Below are 21,900 nucleotides of genomic sequence, written 5' to 3'. Positions count from 1 at the left end.
CATACCAAACTCAAAGTCCTCTACTCAGCGCTGATGGTCAAACACTTCTTAGAGATAAAACCTCCATTCTGAATTGATGGTCTGAACACTTTCAGACTCTTTTTCAGAGGAGAAACCCTCAAGGCCATACAGCAGGTGAAAATTGGCAAGGCAGCTGGGGTTGATGGAATTCCACCTGAAGTCTGGAAACAGACTGGGGGGGGGCTTGCAGTCTATGCTAAATTTCACGAGTTCTTACTAGCTGTTGGGAACTAGGCGAACTACCATCAGACCTTTGAGATGCAGTCATCATCACCCTATATAAGAAGAAAGGTACTAAATCAGACTGTTCAAATTACTGTGGTATCACTCTGCTCTCCATTGCTGGCAAAATCCTGGCAAGACTACTCTTAAACAGACTAATACCTGCTATAGCAGAAGGAATTCTACCTGAAAGCCAATGTGGTTTCAGAGCCACAGACATGGTGTTTGTTCTCAGACAACTGCAAAAGAAGTGTAGGGAACAGAAAAAAGGTCTCTATGTAACCTTTGTCGACCTCACCAAGGCTTTCGATACTGTGAGCAGAAAAGGTCTATGGTAGATTTTGGAACACTTAGGTTGTCTCCCCAAGTTCCTCAAAATGATCATCTCACTTCACGAGGGTCAACACGGCCAAGTCAGATATGGCAATGCACTTTCTGAGCCCTTTCTAATAACCAATGGTGTGAAACAAGGCTGCGTTCTCACACCAACCCTATTCACAATCTTCTTCAGCATGATGCTCCAAAGGACCACGGCAGACCTTGATGATCAGGACGGTATCCACATTCGATACCGTACTGACGGAAGCCTTTTCAACCTAAGGCAACTGAAGGCCCACACCAAGACCTTAAACCATCTTGTCTGTGAGCTGCTTTATGCTGATGACGCCGCCCTTGTGGCCCACAGAGAAGCAGCTCTGCAGCGTTTAACATCCTGCTTTGCAGACGCTGCTGAGCTCTTCGGGCTGGAAGTCAGCTTAAAGAAGACAGAAGTTCTCTATTAACCTGCACCTCAGGAAGTCTTCCATCATCCCCATATCACCATTGGCGAATCAGAGCTCAAATCAGTCCAGCAGTTTAATTACCTAGGTAGTCTCATCTCCTCAGACAGTAAGATTGACGGAGAGATAGACAACAGGTTGGCAAAGGCATATAGTGCTTTTGGAAAGCTTCATAAAAGAGTTTGGTGGAATAAACACTTGAAGAAAAGTACAAAGATCAGTGTTTACAGAGCCATTGTGCTGCCTACTCTTCTATATGGATCCGAATCATGCGTCATCTACCGCCACCACCTGCGACTCCTAGAACGCTTCCATCAATGCTGTCTCCGTACAATCCTAAACATCCACTGGTCAGATTATGTGACTAATACATCTGTTCTAGAACAAGCAGCAGTCACAAGTATTGAGGCCATGTTGCTGAGAACACAGCTGCGCTGGGCAGGGGACGTCTCAAGGATGAAGGACCACCACCTCCCTAAGATCTTGCTTTATGGTGAACTTGCCACTGGCTGCCGCAAGAGAGGAGCCCTGAAGAGGAGATACAAGGACTCCCTGAAACAACATCTCAGCTTTGGCCATATTGATCACCATAACTGGTCTACTCTGGCCTCCAACCGTGAGGTCTGGAGACACACCATCTATAGCGCTGTTGATGCCTTTGAGAATGCACACAGGATCATCCTCGAGGAGAAAAGGCAATGCAGAAAGAATCGCAGAAAGAATCGTGTCTTGCAGAATTTACCACCTAAGGAGTCTTTCTGCTGTGCCTTTTGCAATCGGACATGCCTGTCTCGTATTGGCCTTTTTAGCCACCAGCGCACTTGTGACAAACGTGGGTAGAGACCTTTCCCAAATCTTCGTTCACAAAGCCCAGCCATGATGATGATGTCCTTTATAACATCGAGTCAAAAATTCTGAAATTTACTCTTTAGAAACTAAACCCCAATACTTCACAACATTCAGCTACAGAAGAACCATTGCAACCACAAATCCATTTCAAACATCCTGCATAGCTCTAAGTTGAGTTATACCATAGTCACGGCCAGTCTTCGCGAACGAAGATTAGGGAAAGGTCTTTACCCACATTTGTCACAAGTGTGCTGGTGATACAGGGCTTTGCAAATGTGGGTAAGGCCTTCGAGCCTGCGCAATGGATTTTTTAGGTGAGACACAGTGTGCGCTGAACTGAGCCCACCCTTTAATCCTAAGGTCATCTGCCGGGGCCGAGCAAGCTTGGACGGTGGCAGCAAGGTTATCAGGACGTAGGTTTGTTTAGAGTGACCTTCTCTTAGATGGATGGCCTTACAGGGTTGACGAGCTCCATCTGCCTGGGTTTAGAGTTGTCCTTCTCTTCTGTGTGTTCCGGGGCTCCCCTCTCAACTCCCACGATGGTACTGTCTGCACAGGCGAAGCTCCCATTCTCTCGCTCCTTTCCGCGCCCAGGGCCGGGCCCCAGCATAGTACAGCATGAACATTTGGTTGTAGCTACACAATGTGTTTTAAAACAACTGTTGCTATTGAAAAAATATCTACAAACGTCAAAAAGTGATGGTTTGGGTTTGTTGGTTGGGTTTTTTTTTATTTAAATAGTGGTTGGCACATCTTTTGGTGGACCTCTTTTAAATAAAAACACAGAGAACTTTTCCTATAAGAATTCAACAGCTGCTTGAGTTACAAATTCACTGAAAGATATTTTGTTATGACTACTGCTGTTATTTAAACCCAAGCAACTAACAGTGCACACAGGACAGGTCATATTTCTGACCTGCAAAGAGCAGGTGTTATCTTTCTTATAAGATTGCAGCCTTTCACAAATACTGAGTCTTCAGCAAGTAAATGAAGGTCATGATCTAGAATGTTCTTCTCAGATGATGCCAAATGGGAAGATAAAAAAGGGAACCATCTCATAGGCCAATGGTTTGAGCTACACAGTCTGCTTTGACACCAATTTTATTATGCAGGTAAGATTCAACCGCCATGAAGTTTATTCACTTGTTGGAAAACTTGTTCTTTTAAATGCTATTTTCTACACCTTAATCAATATCACAGATTGGAAACCAATGTTCTCATTAAATTTACTAACTAATTTGGTAAACTAAGGAATTGATAAAATCCTGAACACCCCACTTCCTGACGAAATTCTTCTGACAGTCTAAATTACCTCGTTTTAAGGAGTGCACGTGAGGCTAAGGCTTCCATGCAACATCCTAGGTGTTATTACCGAGATTTGAGGTTCCTTATTCGAATAGCAGTTTTGTGTCCATGTTGAACTGTGTGCAGTAATCAAATCCCACTCATGTCTGAGCCCAACAGTCTGTACTTGAACAATTACTGCGGATGCCTGCTAGAGGCCACGGGCTGCTCTCTCAGCTAAAAGCTCCCTAGTTTTCAGACGGCCCCAAAGATATTCCAGATATCCGCACTCCTGTGAGGACGCAGCTCCTCCGTATTTGTACCTCAACAGTTCTAAGAAAGGCTCTCAAATTCCTGTGGGAGCAGCTGCCGCATGGTAGAGTTCTGTGAGACCAGGTCCTGCACCAACGCCTTTCCTACCTGACTCCCCTCGCCGGCCACAGCAAGGCGGCTCAGGGCCGTGCTCACGGCGTCAATCTCATCCCCCGGAGAGCTGCACATCCCGGCCCGCCCCGGGAGCAGCTGCCGCTCGGGGTCGCAGATCCGGGGCCGTCAGCGGGGCCGAGCCAGGCCCGGCGCTGCCGCAGGAAGGATGCGGGAAACGGCCGCGCAAGCCCGGCAGAGAACGGCGGCCACGTCCTCCCGCTGCCGGCGCGCTCCCGACGGAGCGACACCCCGGATTAAAGCCCCCCGCACCCGGCCCTGCCCGCAGGCTCCGCTCCCTCTGGCAGCGCCAGCTGCCCGTTCCCCCGGGGCGGGGGCGGAGCGAGGGCGGCGGCGGCCGGCGGTGGCACTTAGAGGTCACCGCTGCCCGCTCCCCCCCCGGGCTCACCATGGCGGCGCGGGGCGGCGGGATCCAGCGGGGGCCGGCGGGATCCAGCGAGGGCGGCGGCCGGGAGAGCAGGAGCCCGGCGGAGCGGCCGAGGCGGCGGCAGGCGCGGAGTGATCGGTGCATGGCGGAGGGGGGCCGGGAGCACCGCGGGGGTGGGAGGCGAGGCAGCACCGCCCCGGACGAGCGTCACGGGGCCGGGGCGCCCATCCCCGCCGAGGCTCCGCCGCGCCAATCGCGGCCGCGGGGGGACGGGCCGGGACAGGACCGGGATGCCCGAGCGGGGGCGGGGGCCCAGCGCGGCCCCGGCGAAGGGCAGCGGGGGAGGCGCCAAACAGCGATTTTTCCCACGCTGGAAAAAAACTTATAAGCTTGTCCTGCCTTACTGTAACCTTGTCAAAGATGCATAGAGCGTTATTTCCTCTCCCCCGCGCCCCCCCCCCCCCCAGCGACAGCCAAGGCTCCTTCTATTAAAAAAAAAGGCTTCTCCCTTCCTGCCTATGCAAGGGTAGTTCTTCGACATGCTACGTCTCCCCCTGGTGCGAAGTACAGAAAGACTACAAGAGCGAAATTGAACTTTTCCACCCAGCACCAGCAACATTTCAACACTTCAGGTTTTCCAAACATTCTTTTTTTTTTTTTTCCCAACAGCAGCCAACATTCAGCAGTAAACATTTTTTTTTTTCAAACATCGCAAAATGCTCCATTCAATTGCAGTCTGCATAGTTACACTTCCGTCATCCAAGAACTGTAAGTTATTCACAGAAATGCTGCTAGAAACTGCTCTATTAATGCCTTACAAGTTACATCTTGGCACTAAATGCACATTAAAGCTTACCAAACTCAAATTTAACATCTAGGCAAGTCTTCTGCCCCTTGATTCCTCTGACAGTAAAGAGGAAATACACACACAGGGCATGCCACAAAAATGGCTTCAGAAGTTCCAGAGTCAGTAAAGATTACTATTACAGTCTACATTATATAGAATATCATACTATTCTATTACGGAGGAAGTAAGCAGAAGCCTCTAGTTTTATTCAATTAAAAAAAAGTATTACAGTACAAAGTTATAATTACTAGTGCATCATTCTTCTTTTCTGTAATGTTACTTATAATCATAAATTATGATGTTTAAGTCCCCACATCACAAAACTCAGTATCTCCATTGTGTCTAAAACTAATGCGATGCGTTTCACAGAAAGGGTGGAAGGGCCCTCTGGAGGCCATCCAGCCCAACCTCCCTGCTAAAGCAGGTTCACCTGAAGCATCATATCCAGGCAGGCTTTTAACTTCAGAAGGAGACTCCACAACCTGTCTGAGGAGCCTGATCCAGTGCTCTGCCACCCACCATGTAAAGAAGTTTGTCTTCATATTCAGATGGAAGTTCCTGTGCTTCCGTTTGTGCCCATTGCCCCTTGTCCTGTCACCAGGCATCACCTTTCTTGTTCTTAAAGCATGAAAATTAACTATACATTCACGATAAAAGCAGTGTAATTATATATATATATATATATCAGCATATTCAAACAAATACGAATACAAGACTTGTAATGACTTTATTTAGACACATTTTGTGTTGTCCTTGTCAGTTTTGACAGATTGGTGAAAGAACATAAGCTTTCCTGCATTCTATTTTTAATAGTTGTACAATAAGCCACAGCAGAATACAAGCTGGAGAAATGTTTAGTCAGTATTTTCCATTCATTGCTAGTGATAACATTGTTTTGTTTTGCTTGTGCTATGCTTATGTACACTGGCCCCGTCTGGGAGAGGGCTTCAAGTGAAATGCAAGTTGCTAGTAGGAGCGGATTGCAGGGGGGACGGTCTGGCAGTCTTCCTCATTCAAAGTTCTGTCGATCACAGGTCTGTATTTCAAGGTAACCTGAAGCAAAAGGGAAAAAACAACTTTAGGACAAACAAACATCCTGCATCTAAACAAGACAGTCTAGCTAATAGGAATGGCCAAATAACACAGATAACAGAACAACTTCATGGATGTTAAGCTAATTTCTCCATTAATTTCCTTCCATAGAAAATGAACAGTTTGTAACCTACAAGGAACGTTAAAAGTTCCATCACATTACCACTGACTAAATTCCTTAAAAGCAAAGCCTGACCAGAAATGGCCTTTAAAAAGGCCTTTGAACAAAAGTAAACTTTTGGCTAAGACTGCTAGCTCCTAATTCTTTCATCTAGGAAAGCCCTGCAGATGAGAACCCAATGGGATCAGTTAGGAGACAAAACTGTGTTTCTTTCCATTCTCAGCAGCTATTCAGGAAGTGAAGTGTTCTCACTTGTCCCCAAACTAGTTTCAAGGAAGTTAAAACTGGCTGGAGAGGAAATTAAGAGGATTCAGAATATGAGATACAAAAAAAAACCCCAAAGGTCAAGACTTCTATAGGGTCACAATTCAGTTCTATCTTTGAAATACCATAAAGCCACTATGCTAAACACCAACAACAGGTTTTGTCACCATTAGAAAAGAAAAGCTTTTGAACTAGCCTACACAAGGGGAAACACAATTCCAGTTCAAATAGCAAAGTCACTCAGCAACAAAATTAGTTTTTTTGCCGTTTTCTTCCTGTTTCCAAAGGTTTTTTTTGCAGTCGGTTTTTTTTTGCCGGCAAAAAAGCCCCTCAAGCATCATGTACCTTCCCAGATGGGATATCCACGTATGAAAGGGTGTGCTTTCTCCAGTGCTCTTCAAATGGCTTTCGCTGTTGGCCTTCGAGTGGCTTAGAATAGTCAAACTCATCTACCCGTAACTAAGAAGAAAATTAGGTTAGTTTTGGCCAGATGTTATATCTGCAGATCACTTTAAAACCACACAAGTAGTTGCACTTCAATTACAACTGTAACACAGCGTGTCTCCAAACAGACAGCAAGCTTTACCTTAACACTGCTCGTGTCCAGTTTTAAATCCTCAGGCTTAACAAGGGCTTTAAGGTAACCTCCCTTGCATAGGACAATTATTCTGTGTATGCAACCTTATGTCCTGTTTATGCATTCATAATGTTATTACTACAGTCCTACTATATTACTATAAAGTCCTCTGTATTACTGTAGAGAGCTATAGAGGTCTCTAATCATTCAGATGCACACACTGAACAACTCTTCTCAAGACTATTGCCCAGTGTTGCATATATTGGTCATTTTATATATAACAGATAAGAATAGATAAAGCAGAACAGATGGGACCCCAAACAAATACTACACTAATCATAACACTGAAGACTGTACTTAGAAAAAAATTACTAATTTAAAATAATCCATCTGAGGACACATAACAAGGAAATTCAATCCTACATGCAGGTCACAGAAAATATTTATACCTTATAATCCTCTCTGGCATGGGCACCCCGGGACTCTTTGCGAGCCTCAGCACCATAAATGGTTTGTAGAGCACAAAGCATCAGGTTTTGCAGTTCGAGGGTCTCCACCAAGTCAGTGTTCCACACAATACCTAGTAAAATATTAAAATACTATGGAAAATGGTCTACAAATAATCATTCCTCAATTTACTTCTGTCCTATTGTTGATACTTAGAACTGAGCTACCCAAAGCTCTACATACTGCAGTCACAGTACTCCACAACACTGAATTACTCACATTGCTTGCAAAGCTCAGGAATGACTCCAACACCCTAACAATCATCATGAATCTTAGAAAAATTAGAGTTCTACCAGTCCCTGTTGCATGTGTACTACTGAGACAAAATTACACCTTAGATTCTTGCCTGAAACTCAGTCCCCATACCTCATTTCAGACCCTAAGATCTGACTAGATGATAGCTCTAGTAGAGTTATCCTAGTAGATCCACACAACAGGATTTCCCTTCCTTCCTACCTGTCTGAGAGAGGAAAATAAATCCTGCTAGTCATACAAGGTTCTTCAAGATGGACTCAAGTTCACTTACACAAATGTATCTCCATTCTAAGCTATTTTAACTTTTCCTGATGCTTAGCAAGAGCTGTCCAAGAAACCCAGTTCTATTTTTAGTGTTAGAAAACATGTCCAATAGCAGTAGTTGAAGAGAAATACATGTGAGTGAACAAAAGGTACATCATCAGTTGTTCTCTTAAGATACATTGCCAGACATGGCAGTATCTGCATGCACTTTGATCTGCTCAGATGAAGAATGAAAACTGAGTGTTAAGTCTATGAATAGTCTTGCAACTCCCTGGCCTTTTCAGAAGATACTAATGAAGTTCATCGTTCATCTTAATATCAGAACAACTTCACCTCATGTTCTGAGAGAAGAGCAGTTTGTACCTCACACAGTTGAATCCAATTTCAGTCTCTGCTTCTTTGAAAGATAATGCAACCAGAAAATGACCAATAAGATCAAGTATTTTACTGATTACCACGTTTAGTAAGTAGGGCTCTACAAAATATTTTGAAAGATTCAAAATGGTCAAAGTCTTCAGCCAAAGTTTCAAGAAATACATAAAGTTTACGGGACAAAAACCCCAAACACCAACACTTTTCCCAGAGAGTACTCTGGCCAAGGTGTATTGTTTGCTATCAAATTACCTCTGTCAAAAGTCTTTAGATGAGCCAGATCACTATAAATTTGGCTAAGTTTTTCACAGCCTTCTTGGAGTACAGAACCAGTACGAAATACAGCAGCATGGTTTTGCATTGCCTGCAACACAGTAAAACAAAATCAGTTTGATATGCTGCATGTAACGAACCCATGTAACCTCCTTAGCTCCAACAGAGTTTGCTACAGAGCTGGTTTGACTCCATTCTTCTATTCACCCCAAACAAATGAAACCCCACTCGATTATACAGCAAGTAAACCACACAAGAGGAATGACCATGAAAGGGAAGAAGAAATTAAGAGAAGACATACAACCTTTGCTGCACACAATCTTATCACACACTTTTTACTTCTGCAAAGCAAATCCTGAAGTGCACTTTGCAAAGTGACCGAACTCCACTGTTGCTTGCAGCTTCTCCCACCCTGTACTTGAGACCTCCACCGGGCTTACCTTCTGCATGTTAAGCCGCACTTCTGAAGTTCTTATGCTCCCGTTAGCGAACCTTAATTTGTCAAGATTAGCAACTGACTCTTCGCCAGCATTTGGTTTAATGGGGGGAACTGGCTCTCCTAGTAAGAAAGTGTCAGTAAGTTTAGTAGTTTGGCTTGGCTTTGGTTACTGGCAGTTTCATAGACTAACGACTACTGAAAGATTTGACTAAAACACCATATGTTTGCTTCCTCTGAGGTACACATTAACTGTAACTTTCCTCAACTCCCACCAACAGTATCCATACAAAAATAAAGTTCACAGAGGAACATATGGATCTGTCAAGGGACCAGTACAGGTCCATAAGCTTGGCAGTTACATGAGCTCTGCTTCTTAGCTCTAGTACTGGAACCCACGTGTTACTGGGTAACAAACCAAACACAGGATCTTACCAGCACAGTTCACTTCACATGTAGCTTTGCGTTCAGACTAATAAAACCCTTTCTACAATTTCAAACCCTAAGGAGCCACAGAGAGATTCAAATAAACGTTGGCACAAAGCCAAACAAGAAATACCACATGATCTAAGCCAATACCAACAGGAACCATCACTCTGCACCTCGTGCAGTCAGACTAAAAAAACAATCTGTCTTATTATTTTGGACATTAAGCAATGAGAAAATAGATGATGACTGCTGGAATTCAGCTGCTCTGGCAATATAACTGCCACTAACCGTATTTTGTTGGGGGAGTTGTTTGTTTTTTCAGCTCAGTAACTGTTGCTGAACCAGAGTATCTTAAAATATTTAATATTCAGCAGTGAATATTAAATCTCATCAGGGAATGAGATGTTTAGTATCTATCTCTTATCACTTGCATGTAAGTTCTTCTTATACATCAGCAAGGTGGCAGCAAATTGCACTACACACAAGTGCCAAGTGTAGGACAGACTACATTTTTACATAGAAGATAGTGCAGGATGTAGAGAAGTCAGTCTTCACATTCAGTATTCTGTTTTAATTTGTGGAAAAAAAACCACAACTGTTTTTGCCAATAGCACTGACCCAATTCTAGTTTTAAAAGTATCAACTTACAAAGCAAATGTTAATGTCAAAATATTTTCACAGCAAAGAACACGCCTATAAAAAGCATCAACACTGATTTCTTTCTTTTCTAACAAATAAGAGCCTATGTCTATCATTCTAAATTTGATTCAGGCAGCAACGACTCTGTGTTGGGCAGAAATAAAATCATAAAGGTAAACATTTAAAAAAAGTGAGACTTACCAGGCTTGCACGTATTTGCAATAGTAAGGGCACAGGCACGACCAAACACCACCAAATCCAGAAGTGAGTTTGCTCCAAGTCTATTTGCACCATGGACAGATGCAGAGGCTGCTTCCCCACAAGCATATAAACCAGGTACCACTTTATCCTGACCATTCACATGTGTAATCACCTGTCATTTCAGACACACAATTAATACTCATTTTTCAAACAATTTATAACATTGCAAACCTCCTTATTTGCAAAGGTCATGTGCGTGTAAGGATGAAACACAGCAACCGTAAGTTTTCTCCAACTCTAAAGCCATAATTACCTTACTTCTAAAGGGTAAGCAGTAATACTATACAGCAGATGGAACTAAACCCAAATACTTCTTTGTGCATGCTTATGAAGAGTACATGGCCCTGTTTCCCGACAATTTTGCAGTGAGTTGGAAATGCACAGGAATAGTCTGATCTGCACACATTTCTCAGGTTAAATTTTACAATAAAATTTTACAAGTACAATACACGAACAGAGGAATTTATCTGACATGATCACATTGACTTCTAACTCGTGTCAGTTGGAGGAATCTACTTTAGTGTTTAGATCACATGAACTGCAGAGAATTAATATATATTAACTCAAGTTATAGATTGCAACAGAGCTCTAGTTTGATCAGTGTTCAACTATACTATCTTCAACTTGATAAACAGAGAATTTTTGTCAGATGTGACAGTAACTTCATTTTAGATGTTTCTTGGAACTCCCACCTCTCCAGATGGACTGGAATATGGTTTTCAGGTTATTTTTAAAAACAAACCAGATTGTGTGTTTGAAGTATTCTGACATCATCATTATATTACTATTAATAATTGTATTAATCATCCTTACATTTATGAAAAACATTCTTAATGCTTTTATATTTGGAAAATAATTTCCTATTACAATGATGATGAAAAAAACAACAACAAAAGTGATGTATATTACTTACCTGTCCTTTGTAGTTAGTAGGAATACCTCCCATGTTATAATGCACAGTAGGCAGAACAGGGATAGGCTCTTTAGTGACATCAACTCCAGCGAATATCATAGCTGTTTCTGAAATCCCTGGGAGACGGGTTGCTAGCTGCTGTGGTGGCAAGTGGTGCAACTGCAAGTATACATGGTCTTTTTCAGGACCACAACCCCTACCAAAAAAAGGGCAACACTGGAATACATAACAGGAATTTACAAACACTAGTAACATTTCTAATCCAGTTTGTTTTGCTTGTGAAAATAAATAACATTTTTTTCAAATGTTATCTGACAAAAATTAATATCTAGGACATTAATAAGACTCTTGCACTTGGCAGAATTAAGACCATTTTCCAACTCCCAGCTTTCTTTTCATAATAGTTCACACTGTTTAAGACTTTAAACCAGTATATCTCTGCAGAAATATGTACAAATAATTAGTCAAGAGAAGAGAGCACCAAATTATGTTCGCTGTTTGCAGTAAGAGCAAATACCTTAAGAGCAATTGTCTCTGGAGACTCCTAACATCTTCTGTTCTCTTTCAGTAGCATTAGGAATTAACAAGAAAAATTTCAGCCTTACACGAGGAGATCAGCTAACACTTATTAAAGCTCACTCTCACAAATTATCATGATTGAGTATTTATTCTGCAGTTTCATTAAGAGTATGTAACTAACCTTCCTTCACGGATTTCTATGGTCATAGAACGAGACACTACATCCCTGGAAGCCAGATCCTTAGCAACAGGTGCATATCTCTCCATGAATCTTTCACCTTGACTGTTAATTAGAATACCTCCCTCTCCACGACACCCTTCTGTTATAAGGCAGCCAGCCCCATAGATACCTGTTCAACAAAGAAAATACCATCAAATGCGATATTTTCTACACAGCTTCACAATCAGGATGACAAACACTGAATAAACAAGATATTCCTAATAATAATGCAAGTTAAGTCAGATGGGCAGACTTCATATATACCCTAAATATATACCACTAGGAGTTGTCCCCCAGGACTGTATAGAAAAAAGTGTTGTTATTCCTTTCAAACACTCTTCCTGAAAGGTAGGTAAGTTGATTTGGAACACCCACAGTATTTAAAATATTAAAACTGGAAGTGATCTGCACCCATCAATGTGCAAGGAGAATTTTACAATTATTTGCTTATTTTTGTTTCCTCTTCTCCTGGGCTAAAGCAGTACAGACTGACTTCAAATTGTGTGGAATATTCAGTTTTCTTTTCCTTTAGAGAAGGAAGACCCATCTGTTAGCCTTCAGCATTGGTCATCACAGAAAACAAAACCACAAACCAACTCATGCACTTGATAATTATCTTAAAAGCTACAGAATTATCACACAACCAATGAAGCTTCTTTAACTGGAAAAACCTTAAGTCAGTCAAATGAACGTTGGATGTCTATGATTGTAAAATTAAGCAAACGGTTAAAAAAAACCCGCAAATTAAAACAAAGCATTTAATCAGCTACAAAAGGAATCTAGTTTGCAATCATTGTTCACAGTTTAGATACTGATTCGTGCTATAAAACTACAGTCCTAAATATGTACCTCAACCATTAAAATATTAAAGACAAAGGAGATATAAGTTTAAGAGGTGAAGTGGTTTCAGCTTTGAATTCATAAAACCTGTTAGTAAAGGCAGTACCTCAAGATATTTAACACTGGTCTTTAAATTGGAACAGCTGAGACCTTTCCCACACTGTAAGTCTGACTCTCAGATTTACATTCAACAGGAGCTGCAGACAAATCTAAACACATCTCAAGCAACTAATGAACTGCTGCAGAAGAGTGCAAACTGACTTGAGCACATTTTAAAGCAAAGAAAAGCCTGTTGCTTTCTTCAACTCGTTAAAAATAGTGTTTGTGAGTATTATTTCATATTCCGTACCTGTAGGGTGAAACTGAACGAATTCCAAGTCCTGGCAAGGAAGCCCAGCTCGTGTGACCATTGCAGTGCCATCACCCGTACTAGTATGAGCAGAGGTACAGCTGAAGTAAGTGCGGCCGTACCCACTACGGAACGCAAAAGGTAACAGAATCAGCAGGAAGAAAAATTAAAACATCACCAGAACATATCACTCAATTATGCTGTTTGTATAACAGTGGAAATAGAGCAAAGGGTTAATAAGAAAAATGCATAAGGTTTGCCCTCTCCTGCACTAAGTTCAACCAAAAGAAAACAAAACTGGTATTGCCCTGTTATGCTCAACCATATTTGAAAATGGCTGGTGACAGAAAGTCAAAAAAAAAGAATACCAACTCCAAAGCAAGCTAGTTAGGGTAATATCAGTAGCCTTTCTGCCAGCAAAAAAAACCCAAGTTATTTCAGGAAATTCTATCAATCCAATACCATTCAACTTAATTCAAACTATTACTAGCAGTTTTATAAAAAATTGCATATAACAATGGTTTATATCCTCAATATGGCTCCTAACTTTATATTCTTATATTTAAAAACTTAGTTTTCTAGGTATTAAACATGAATTCTTACGCTGAAAACTAGGTTAGCCTCCAATGTTATTGAGAACTGCCAATAAGCCAAAGTTCAGGACAAACTCTCAAAAGAAATATCAATGTACATATTGTATGTACCTCAAAGTACACAAGTATGAAAACTGCCTTGGCTTTAAGAAAGCAATATCACATAGGCAAACAAGCTAAATATTTTTCTTTGACATATATGTTTATAAATGTTTTATATACTGAAATAGATAGGAGACAGTCATAAGCAGCAAAAGATTAATGCATATAGCACTATAATAAACATATACAGACTTTGCAACCAAGTAATGTTAGGTTACACTCATATTCTGCTAATTTCATCCTAGAACAGTTAGAATTACAATGGTAACATCTTAATGTCATAGATTCTTCAGAATTTTGACAATAGCTGTTTTCTAAAGGAAATTTGGGACTCTACAGATATACATACACATTTGTAGCATTGCAACAGTATCTGCTTTAAAGAGCAAGTTTTAAAAACCAAAGACCAGTTTAATCACACATACCGCTCATACATTCCTAGTTTATGTCAGTGTTCTAGAACTCAAAGTTAGATCTCAAACCAAATTTATACTTGGTCACAAAATTAGTATGTGCCTTCTTTCAGAGGGAATGACTGATTTCAGTTATGTTGCTTTCGGGGTGGAGGGAACGAACCTATAACATATCCCCTCCACACTGTGGATTCAAACACATGCACAAACACATAGACTTCCAACAGTAACACTCCCAGATTTCTGTCCCTCACCACAAACATCACATTACCCAGTGGCAATGACTGTGTTCTTTGCCCTAAAACGATGTATGGTGCCGTCTTCTATGCACAAAGCAATAACACCACGACATTCTCCATTCTCCATAAGTAGGTCCAAGGCAAAATATTCAACAAAGTAGCTTGTATCATATTGTAGGGACTGGGGGAAAATTGAAAAGGGAACTTTAAGAAAAATTGAGACAATTAAGTAACCTCTCTTCAAAACTGTCAATGTGTGTGGCCTGTACCAATATAGCAAACACCACCCACCAACTCTCAGGGAAGACTCTTTGCGCTCAAACATTTATAAAAAACTGCTAATTAATCTATTCTAGCTTAGAAAGACACAGGTAACTACCAAATCACTTAATTCTGAGAAGCCATAGCTAGCCAGCAGACTTGTTATTTCACCTCTACATTTGGCAACAGGCTACCCCAGCTGCAGTGCTGGATACACGTACAAGCACGTTGTACTTAAGTTCTCCAGGAGGAATGGAATATATCTCTGGGAGCCTATTACACCAGCAGGAGCAGCGGGCACCAAGTCAAACATTTTTTCGTGCCCTCAAGGATCAGAGCAACATTTGGCAGCACTGAGCATTTGAACTGCAGCCGCACACACAGTGCAAACCTGAAGGAGTGCAATTAGCTGCCAAGTAAATAAAAGACAGTAGGTACTAGGTACTTAATTTCAGGTTTCAAGCAGCTCACTACGATTTTCAAGCAACCAGAGCTTTCTTCAGTTATGATCTGTAGAATTAATAGGCAGAAATGCTGGAACACCAGTCACTTACTTGCCACAGAGCAAGCTCAGAAATGCACAGTGGGCCTTAATCCAGCTACACCTCAACTTCCCCTGGTCCTCGTTTGAATAACAGTGAAAGACAATGCTGTCTTGTACTTCTTTTCAGAGCTCCCCAATGCTGTTGTCTCGAATGTTTTGAAAAAACAGTTTTTTGGGGGAAAATTTACATAAATTCTCTCTGGGTCTATCAACAGACACGAAAGTACTAAGAGTGCAGAATTACTCCAGACCATGAACCTAACAGTGTACACTAATTAACATCCATTGTCTTCATGAAAGCCATTATATTTACAATCTTTCTATTTATTCTGTTTCTGCTTACTCCTGACAAAAACCAAGCATCACCTAGGCTATATCCTTCCACATTGCCCCACAAAGGAAGGAAACCCAGAACTGTTATAAGCCATTCCCCTGGATTCCTCATTCATATGTGAACAGCTACAGGTTTTGTTTGGTTTTGGGTTTGATTTTTTTTTTCAAACTCTAGGGGAAAAAAGGAAAAAAAAAATCATTAGCTGTAAATGCAAAAACCCAAACCAAATTTACTTTACCACTGCTTACCCTGCCATACAGAGTATGTAAGAGTGAGTGTCCTGTCCTGTCTGCAACACAACAGCATCTGTGAGCCTGTCCTCCTTTTCCAAACTGAAGACTCTGTCCACCAAATGCACGCTGATAGATTTTTCCTTCTTCAGTTCTGCTGAACGGCATGCCATAATTTTCCAGCTGTTGAACCCAAACAGAAGCATCAGAAGCTCTTGTGCATAACGATCCAACCAGTTATTTTAAGGAGATCTCCTTGGGAGCTAGCCTATGTAATAAACAACTACAGCTGACATCAACTCCAGTGGGTCTCACCTCTATCACAGCAGCTGGGGCTTGCTCAGTCATGTAGTGTATGGCATCCTGGTCACCCAGCCAATCGGACCCTTTCACTGTGTCATAGAAATGCCACCTCCAGTTGTCATCCTCCATGTTTCCCAGAGCAGCATTGATCCCTCCCTGAAAATGAAAATCCATTTGCCTAGAATTACATTACTAAAATACAGCTTTAGTAGGTTTATCTCATTTCTATTAAAAAAAACAAAAAATCACACACCACTTATGCATCTGTGTACATGAAATACAGTAAAGTCAGATTTCATGTGGCTCTGAAAAACCTGAAATTTCTCAGTTTCACAGTGACTCATTTTGCTGTTTTGTGCAACACAGTGAATCACAAACTTACACAGAGGCAGCACTGCACTTTGAAAATCTTCAGAAAAGGGAAGAAAAAAGAGGCAGTATGGTGAAATGAATACATAAGTGAGGAAATAAAAATTATAAGAACAACTGAAAGGGAGATAAAAAATGTGTCTTGCAATGTCATTAGGTTGGAAAGACACTGAAAAGTACCTGTTACTTAATATAAAGTTTGGCAGTGTTTGGATAATGGTTGGGCTGTATGATCTTAGAGGTCTTTTCCAACCTTAATGATTCTGTGATTCTACGATATACTGCCCTCCACGAAAGTTTCAACTAAATATGCAATATTTATAAATAGAAGTGTGACCTTGAAACATGATGTTTGGGTGGGGCTCTGAGCAACATCATCTAGTGGGTGGCACTGCTGCCCATGGTACAGGTGTCGGAACTGGATAATCTTTAAGGTCCCTTCCTACCCAAACCATTCTATGATTCTATATCCAAATCAGCTTTCTGACAGCAAGCATTTTTTAAACATTTGTTCTACCTCATTTCTCACCTGTGCAGCAACTGTATGAGATCGGGTGGGAAACAGCTTGGTAACACAGGCTGTATTAAATCCAGCTTCTGACAAACCAAATGCAGCCCGCAGACCTGCTCCTCCCGCACCCACAACAACTGCATCGAATTCATGGTCCACTACTGGGTATTGTGTAGAAATCTGGAAAAATAAATCAGTTTGTTATGATCACAAATAGTTCAAGATAGATCAAACAAGTTTCATAGAAACACAAGCAGTATAAGTTTAGTGTTCTTCATAGACTCTTGCAGCAATTGCTACATCTGTTATACGCTCTTGGGTGAAAACTATCATTAAAAAAAGGCAGGCATTTCAGCAACTCAGTCTCACTAGGTACTTGAAAACAACACTAGAAGCCAAGTACCTGGCTGTTACACACTCTCAAGCATTAGGTGTATTACTTAACCTGTTACTCATGATATAAAAACTACAAACCTACCGAATCAGAAACCTTCGTAGAAGCGTTTTTCTTTCCATAGACGGTGAAGTGTAAGTTGCGTGCAGGAATCTGGCATGCTGCTGGCCACTGCGGAAAGAAGCCGAGACAACTGTTTTAGAACAAAGGTTTCCACAAGGAAGACTCTGGGCATTCTCAGCTACCCTACGTTCATAACAAATTTTCACTTATCACTGACACCATGCACACAAGACTATTGTAGGAATACATTTTAGAGCTACATACAATGAAGTTCTATCTTTCTATGATCACACTGAGAATAAAAAGCAGGAAAGTATCAAGTTTTGACTGGATGAGAGAACACTCTGCAATTAACAGGATGTCTCAGACTATCCCTTATGTACTTCACTAACAGTGACCAGTCTGTCAGACCTATCTGAGGCAGCACCAACAGAAGAATATGTTTGTAAATAATGCTGTAGATTTCTTCCATCTTTTTTCATAATTGAGCAAAGATGAAGACAGCATAATAAGAACCACAGGAAGCAACAGAAAATACCTCTCATATTGAGCAATCATCATAATTTGAATTATTTCAGGTAGTCAGAATAATGAAGACTGAAAAAAATAGGTTGTAGGGAATGTTGCTCCAGTTAAGCATTTCTTCAAAAGTCAGAGATATTTCTCTTTTCTCATGTTCTTATTAAATTAGTGACACACTTAAAAACATTTATTAATACTTAAATGAAGCACAGGGGTACGAGTTTTACCCTTCTGCAATGTCATTCCCTCTCCCCTGACATATTCAAAAGCAAACCAAGCCAAAAGCACCCACACCTACTCAGTACTCAGCCTTTGCTTCAATAGATTAAAACAACTAGAATTTTAGTCTCCTCCTCTCCAACACATTGGAACCTGGTATTCCTTCTTTACGCAGCCCAAAAAACACACCTAAACCAGCATGTATGACTGCTGAGAAGAGCACCACAAAGCCATACTAGTCACCTGCCCAGTGACATCAGCACTTCCCTATTTGAAATATATCCTAAAATGCACTGGAGTGATATCTGTCTTTTCCAGCAACTGTTACATTCATAGTTCCATCGCCCTACACGACACTACCAAGCAGCTCTTCCATCCTCATCACTTCCAAATGTCCACCTCTTTGCTCACCTCTTACACGAACTACAGAACACTTTCCTCAACTTAGTTTTGTCATTTCTCATACCAGTTTCCTCAAATTATCTTCTTGCATAACAGCAAGTTACACAAGTCTGTGTACTCAGACTTGCTAACATATTTCTGGTTTTTACAGTTATCTTAGAATAAGAGCAATCTTAACACTGCCCTGTTATCATGCCTTGGGGCAATTCCATGACCATCTTAACCTCTGTATCAATCTTCTTCATTAACATTCTTTATTCACATGCAAAAACAGATCAACCAGTCCACTGACAGCCAGATGAAACCTAAACATCAGACACAATTTACCTGAAAACCAGCTTTCCCAAGTCACAGCTCAAGCAGAAATGGGGTCTCCTCTTTGCAGCAAAACTACTTTCACAGGCCTGGAGGGAGACCCACAGAATTCTACGCCGCACACTTGAAATGCAGCAGCCACGCATTCTGTAGCAGACACTACCTGCTTGTTCCCAAAACATTGTTCCAGCAACAGGACAGCTCCTTTCACTGCAATAAATTATTTCTTGCACATGTGCAACAACACATTCAGTTATTGGATTAAGTGATTCAAACAAAATCTTAACTGTATGTGTAGACAGCACACAAAGAGAGATCTGTACATACTTGGTATTGCTTAAAGAAAGTGCAAATGACTGAAGGGAGAAAACCATAACTGGTTATGCTCTAAAGCCTCAAAAGAAATTGAATCATTTTTTTTCTCCCCTCAGACTAAACAGACTACTGCAATCTCCAGTCAGAATTCTGACACAATACCTTGCAACTGATTTACTTTCTAAGAACTTTTATTATTTTCTGAAGTCACTATCAACAGTTATCTAATACATTTTGCATCAGAGAACTCTGGAAGTATATTATTTAAAAAAACCACAAAATATACAACTGTTTAGCAGATTGCTTTTCTTTTCACATCTAAGCTTCTGCAAAACAAGTCTTCAGAACTGCTATTCCCATCCACATACAATTGTTTTGTTAGAGCTATACATAAGAATTTTTCTTGCCACTGAATTTTGTTAGAATGAGTCTGAACAAAAGTCCGCAAAGCAGAAAAAGATGTTGTAATAAATCTGAAGGAAACACTGATCACAGCAATCCTGAACTATAATGCTACAGTGAAGATTGTGACTCTTATGAAATTAAAGGTCCCATCAGGGTTATCTCACTGCCATCTAAAACATAGAGACACTCTTTAAACTTTTCCTCGTCTCAGTAGGTTGTATTTTCTGCACTTACTTTGTAAGACAAGGACAAGTACAGTTGTATTTACAAGGTCCTTTTCCCACACGTTTATCTTTTGTAACCCCAAGCTCATTATGGACACACACAGGGTGAGAACAGGGGAAAGAAACTGAAAACTCCCACCTCACCACGGAGAAGAAAAAAACCTTCCTTCAGGACCTGCAGCTTACAGCCCAGCAAACTCAAACCTACCAGATGCCTCAGCAGCCCCTTTTGGCATAATCACTAGCAGTTTCAAGCAACACAAAGATATACACTGGCTTCCTATGCAGGTCAAGAATCACAGAATCTGTTAGGTTGGAAAAGACTTCTAAGACCATCAAGTCCAACCTATGACCAAATACCATCACTGTGAACAAGACCATAACACCAAGTGCCACATCCAGTCTTTTCTTAAACACCTCCAGGGGCAGTGACTCCACCACCTCCCCGGGCAGCCCATTCCAACGTTTGACCACCCTTTCTGGGAAGAAATTCTTCCTAATGCCCAACCTAAACCTCCTCTGGTGCAGTATACCCTCTCATCCTATCGCTGGCTACCTGGGAGAAGAGGCCAAGCCCCACCTGGTCACAATCTCCTTTCAGGTGGTTGTAGAGAGCAATAAGGCCACCCCTGAGTTTCCTCTTCTCCAGGCTGAACGATCCCAGCTCTCTCAGCCAATCCTCATCAGACTTGTGTTCCACACCCTTCACCAGCTTCGCTGGCCTTCTCTGGACCTGCTCCAGCACCTCAGTATCCTTCCTGAATTGAGGGGCCCAGAACCGGACACAGTATTCGAGATGTGGTCTCACCAGCGCTAAGCAGACGGGAAGAATCACTTCTCTGGTCCTGCTGGCCACACTGTTCCTGATACATAAGGAGCCTGCGGCGACCTTTGTACCCCGATGCTGGGGCTGCACCTGCCAGGCCCCTCCAGGGCCTTTCCCCGGCACATCCCTTTCCCGCTGCCTCCCTCATTCCCTCAGGACTCCGCTCACGGCCTCAGGCTACGGCGCTCGGGAGGCGCGGCCCGGCCATGCCCACAGCCACCTACTCCCTGGTCTTCCCCTCAGGAGTAACCTGCCTCCAGGACACGAGCAGCAAGGTCGGCATGGCTCCAGAAAAGACATCAGAAAGACCGAGCCTACCGAGGGGGGGGAGCCGGGGGCACCAGGCGGGTCAAGGTCACGGGGGAGACAGCGGGGTCGGGCCGCCGCCGCCGGCGGCAGGAGGGCAGGGCCAGGGTCGGGCAGGGGCACAAGCAGGGGGCACAAACAAGGACAGGCACTCACCGCCCGCGAAGCCGCCGCCGGGCGCAGCCACCGCCTCGCCAGCCCCCGCGCAGCCGCCGCCGCCATCTCGCACCGCGGGCACGGGGGGAGCGGGCGAGCAAGACGCAGGCGCAAGGCTCGGCGGAACAGACCAACCCTTCCGGGGGGGCGGGGGGACGAAGTCACGGGCTCGATGCCGCCTGCGGGATACGACCCGACCGCTGCGTGTTTGCTTTGATAAAGCCTGCTTGCGGGTGTGTCTCTTCCGTGAGGAAAGGTTCCTAAACAGCTTCTGTTTTCAGAGGAATTAAAAAAATAAAACAAAACAAAAAAACAAACAAACAAAAAACCCCCAGAAAACACACACGAACCTAGAATTCTGTTACTGCCATTATTTTTTTCTTGGTGAAATACTGAAAAATGTAGTTCTCCGGCACTGTAGGATTCGGCCTCTCCTCTCTTTGACAGTGTTTGAAATGTTGTTGCTTAACGAACAGGCCACAATTATTTTTTTTAAAGCTGTGGGAAAGATCGCTTTGTAAACATAAGGTTTGGACAAAAGAGTGAGGAAAAGACTGTGAAGCAGTTTCTCTATGAGACAAAAAACCAAACCAAATCAAAAGTAGATTCAGCCAATTCGGAGGGTTTAGATGCCACTAACATTTGTGTTCCGTAGCCAATGTTTATGGAATAAAAAGGGCCCGTCTGGGGCGGAGACGGACGCCCGGCAG

The 21,900-nt window shown here is 42.3% G+C and overlaps 1 protein-coding gene across 1 annotated transcript; it reads right to left on the bottom strand.

Annotated features, from left to right (window-relative positions):
* Positions 1 to 5,515: 5,515 nt before the first annotated feature.
* On the bottom strand, positions 5,516 to 21,271 carry SDHA (succinate dehydrogenase complex flavoprotein subunit A). Its single transcript, XM_017813241.1, has 15 exons — positions 21,191 to 21,271; positions 17,522 to 17,608; positions 17,062 to 17,223; positions 16,176 to 16,319; positions 15,879 to 16,043; positions 14,524 to 14,672; positions 13,145 to 13,269; positions 11,917 to 12,085; positions 11,217 to 11,412; positions 10,244 to 10,415; positions 8,979 to 9,097; positions 8,518 to 8,629; positions 7,317 to 7,447; positions 6,636 to 6,749; positions 5,516 to 5,866 (listed from the first exon to the last, which is right to left on the bottom strand). The coding sequence occupies exons 1-15, from the start codon at positions 21,254 to 21,256 to the stop codon at positions 5,780 to 5,782; spliced, it is 1,998 nt and encodes a 665-aa protein (XP_017668730.1). The 5' UTR covers positions 21,257 to 21,271; the 3' UTR covers positions 5,516 to 5,779.
* Positions 21,272 to 21,900: the final 629 nt, after the last annotated feature.

Source organism: Lepidothrix coronata, unplaced genomic scaffold, assembly GCF_001604755.1.
Source record: "Lepidothrix coronata isolate B3197 unplaced genomic scaffold, Lepidothrix_coronata-1.0 Scaffold40, whole genome shotgun sequence".
Classification (NCBI taxonomy): Eukaryota; Metazoa; Chordata; class Aves; order Passeriformes; family Pipridae; genus Lepidothrix; species Lepidothrix coronata.
The sequence above is the reverse complement of the archived record's forward strand: the minus strand, read 5'-3'. Positions and strand labels throughout refer to the sequence as shown.

Excerpts from the sequence above, each read along its gene's own strand:
- SDHA (XM_017813241.1), bottom strand. The coding sequence starts at position 21,256 with ATGGCGGCGGCGGCTGCGCGGGGGCTGGCGAGGCGGTGGCTGCGCCCG. Across the intron at positions 17,609-21,190 it reads CGGCGGCGGCTTCGCGGGCG|TGGCCAGCAGCATGCCAGAT; the intron begins GTGAGTGCCTGT and ends TTCTTTCCGCAG. Across the intron at positions 16,044-16,175 it reads CCCCAGCTGCTGTGATAGAG|CTGGAAAATTATGGCATGCC; the intron begins GTGAGACCCACT and ends TGGGTTCAACAG.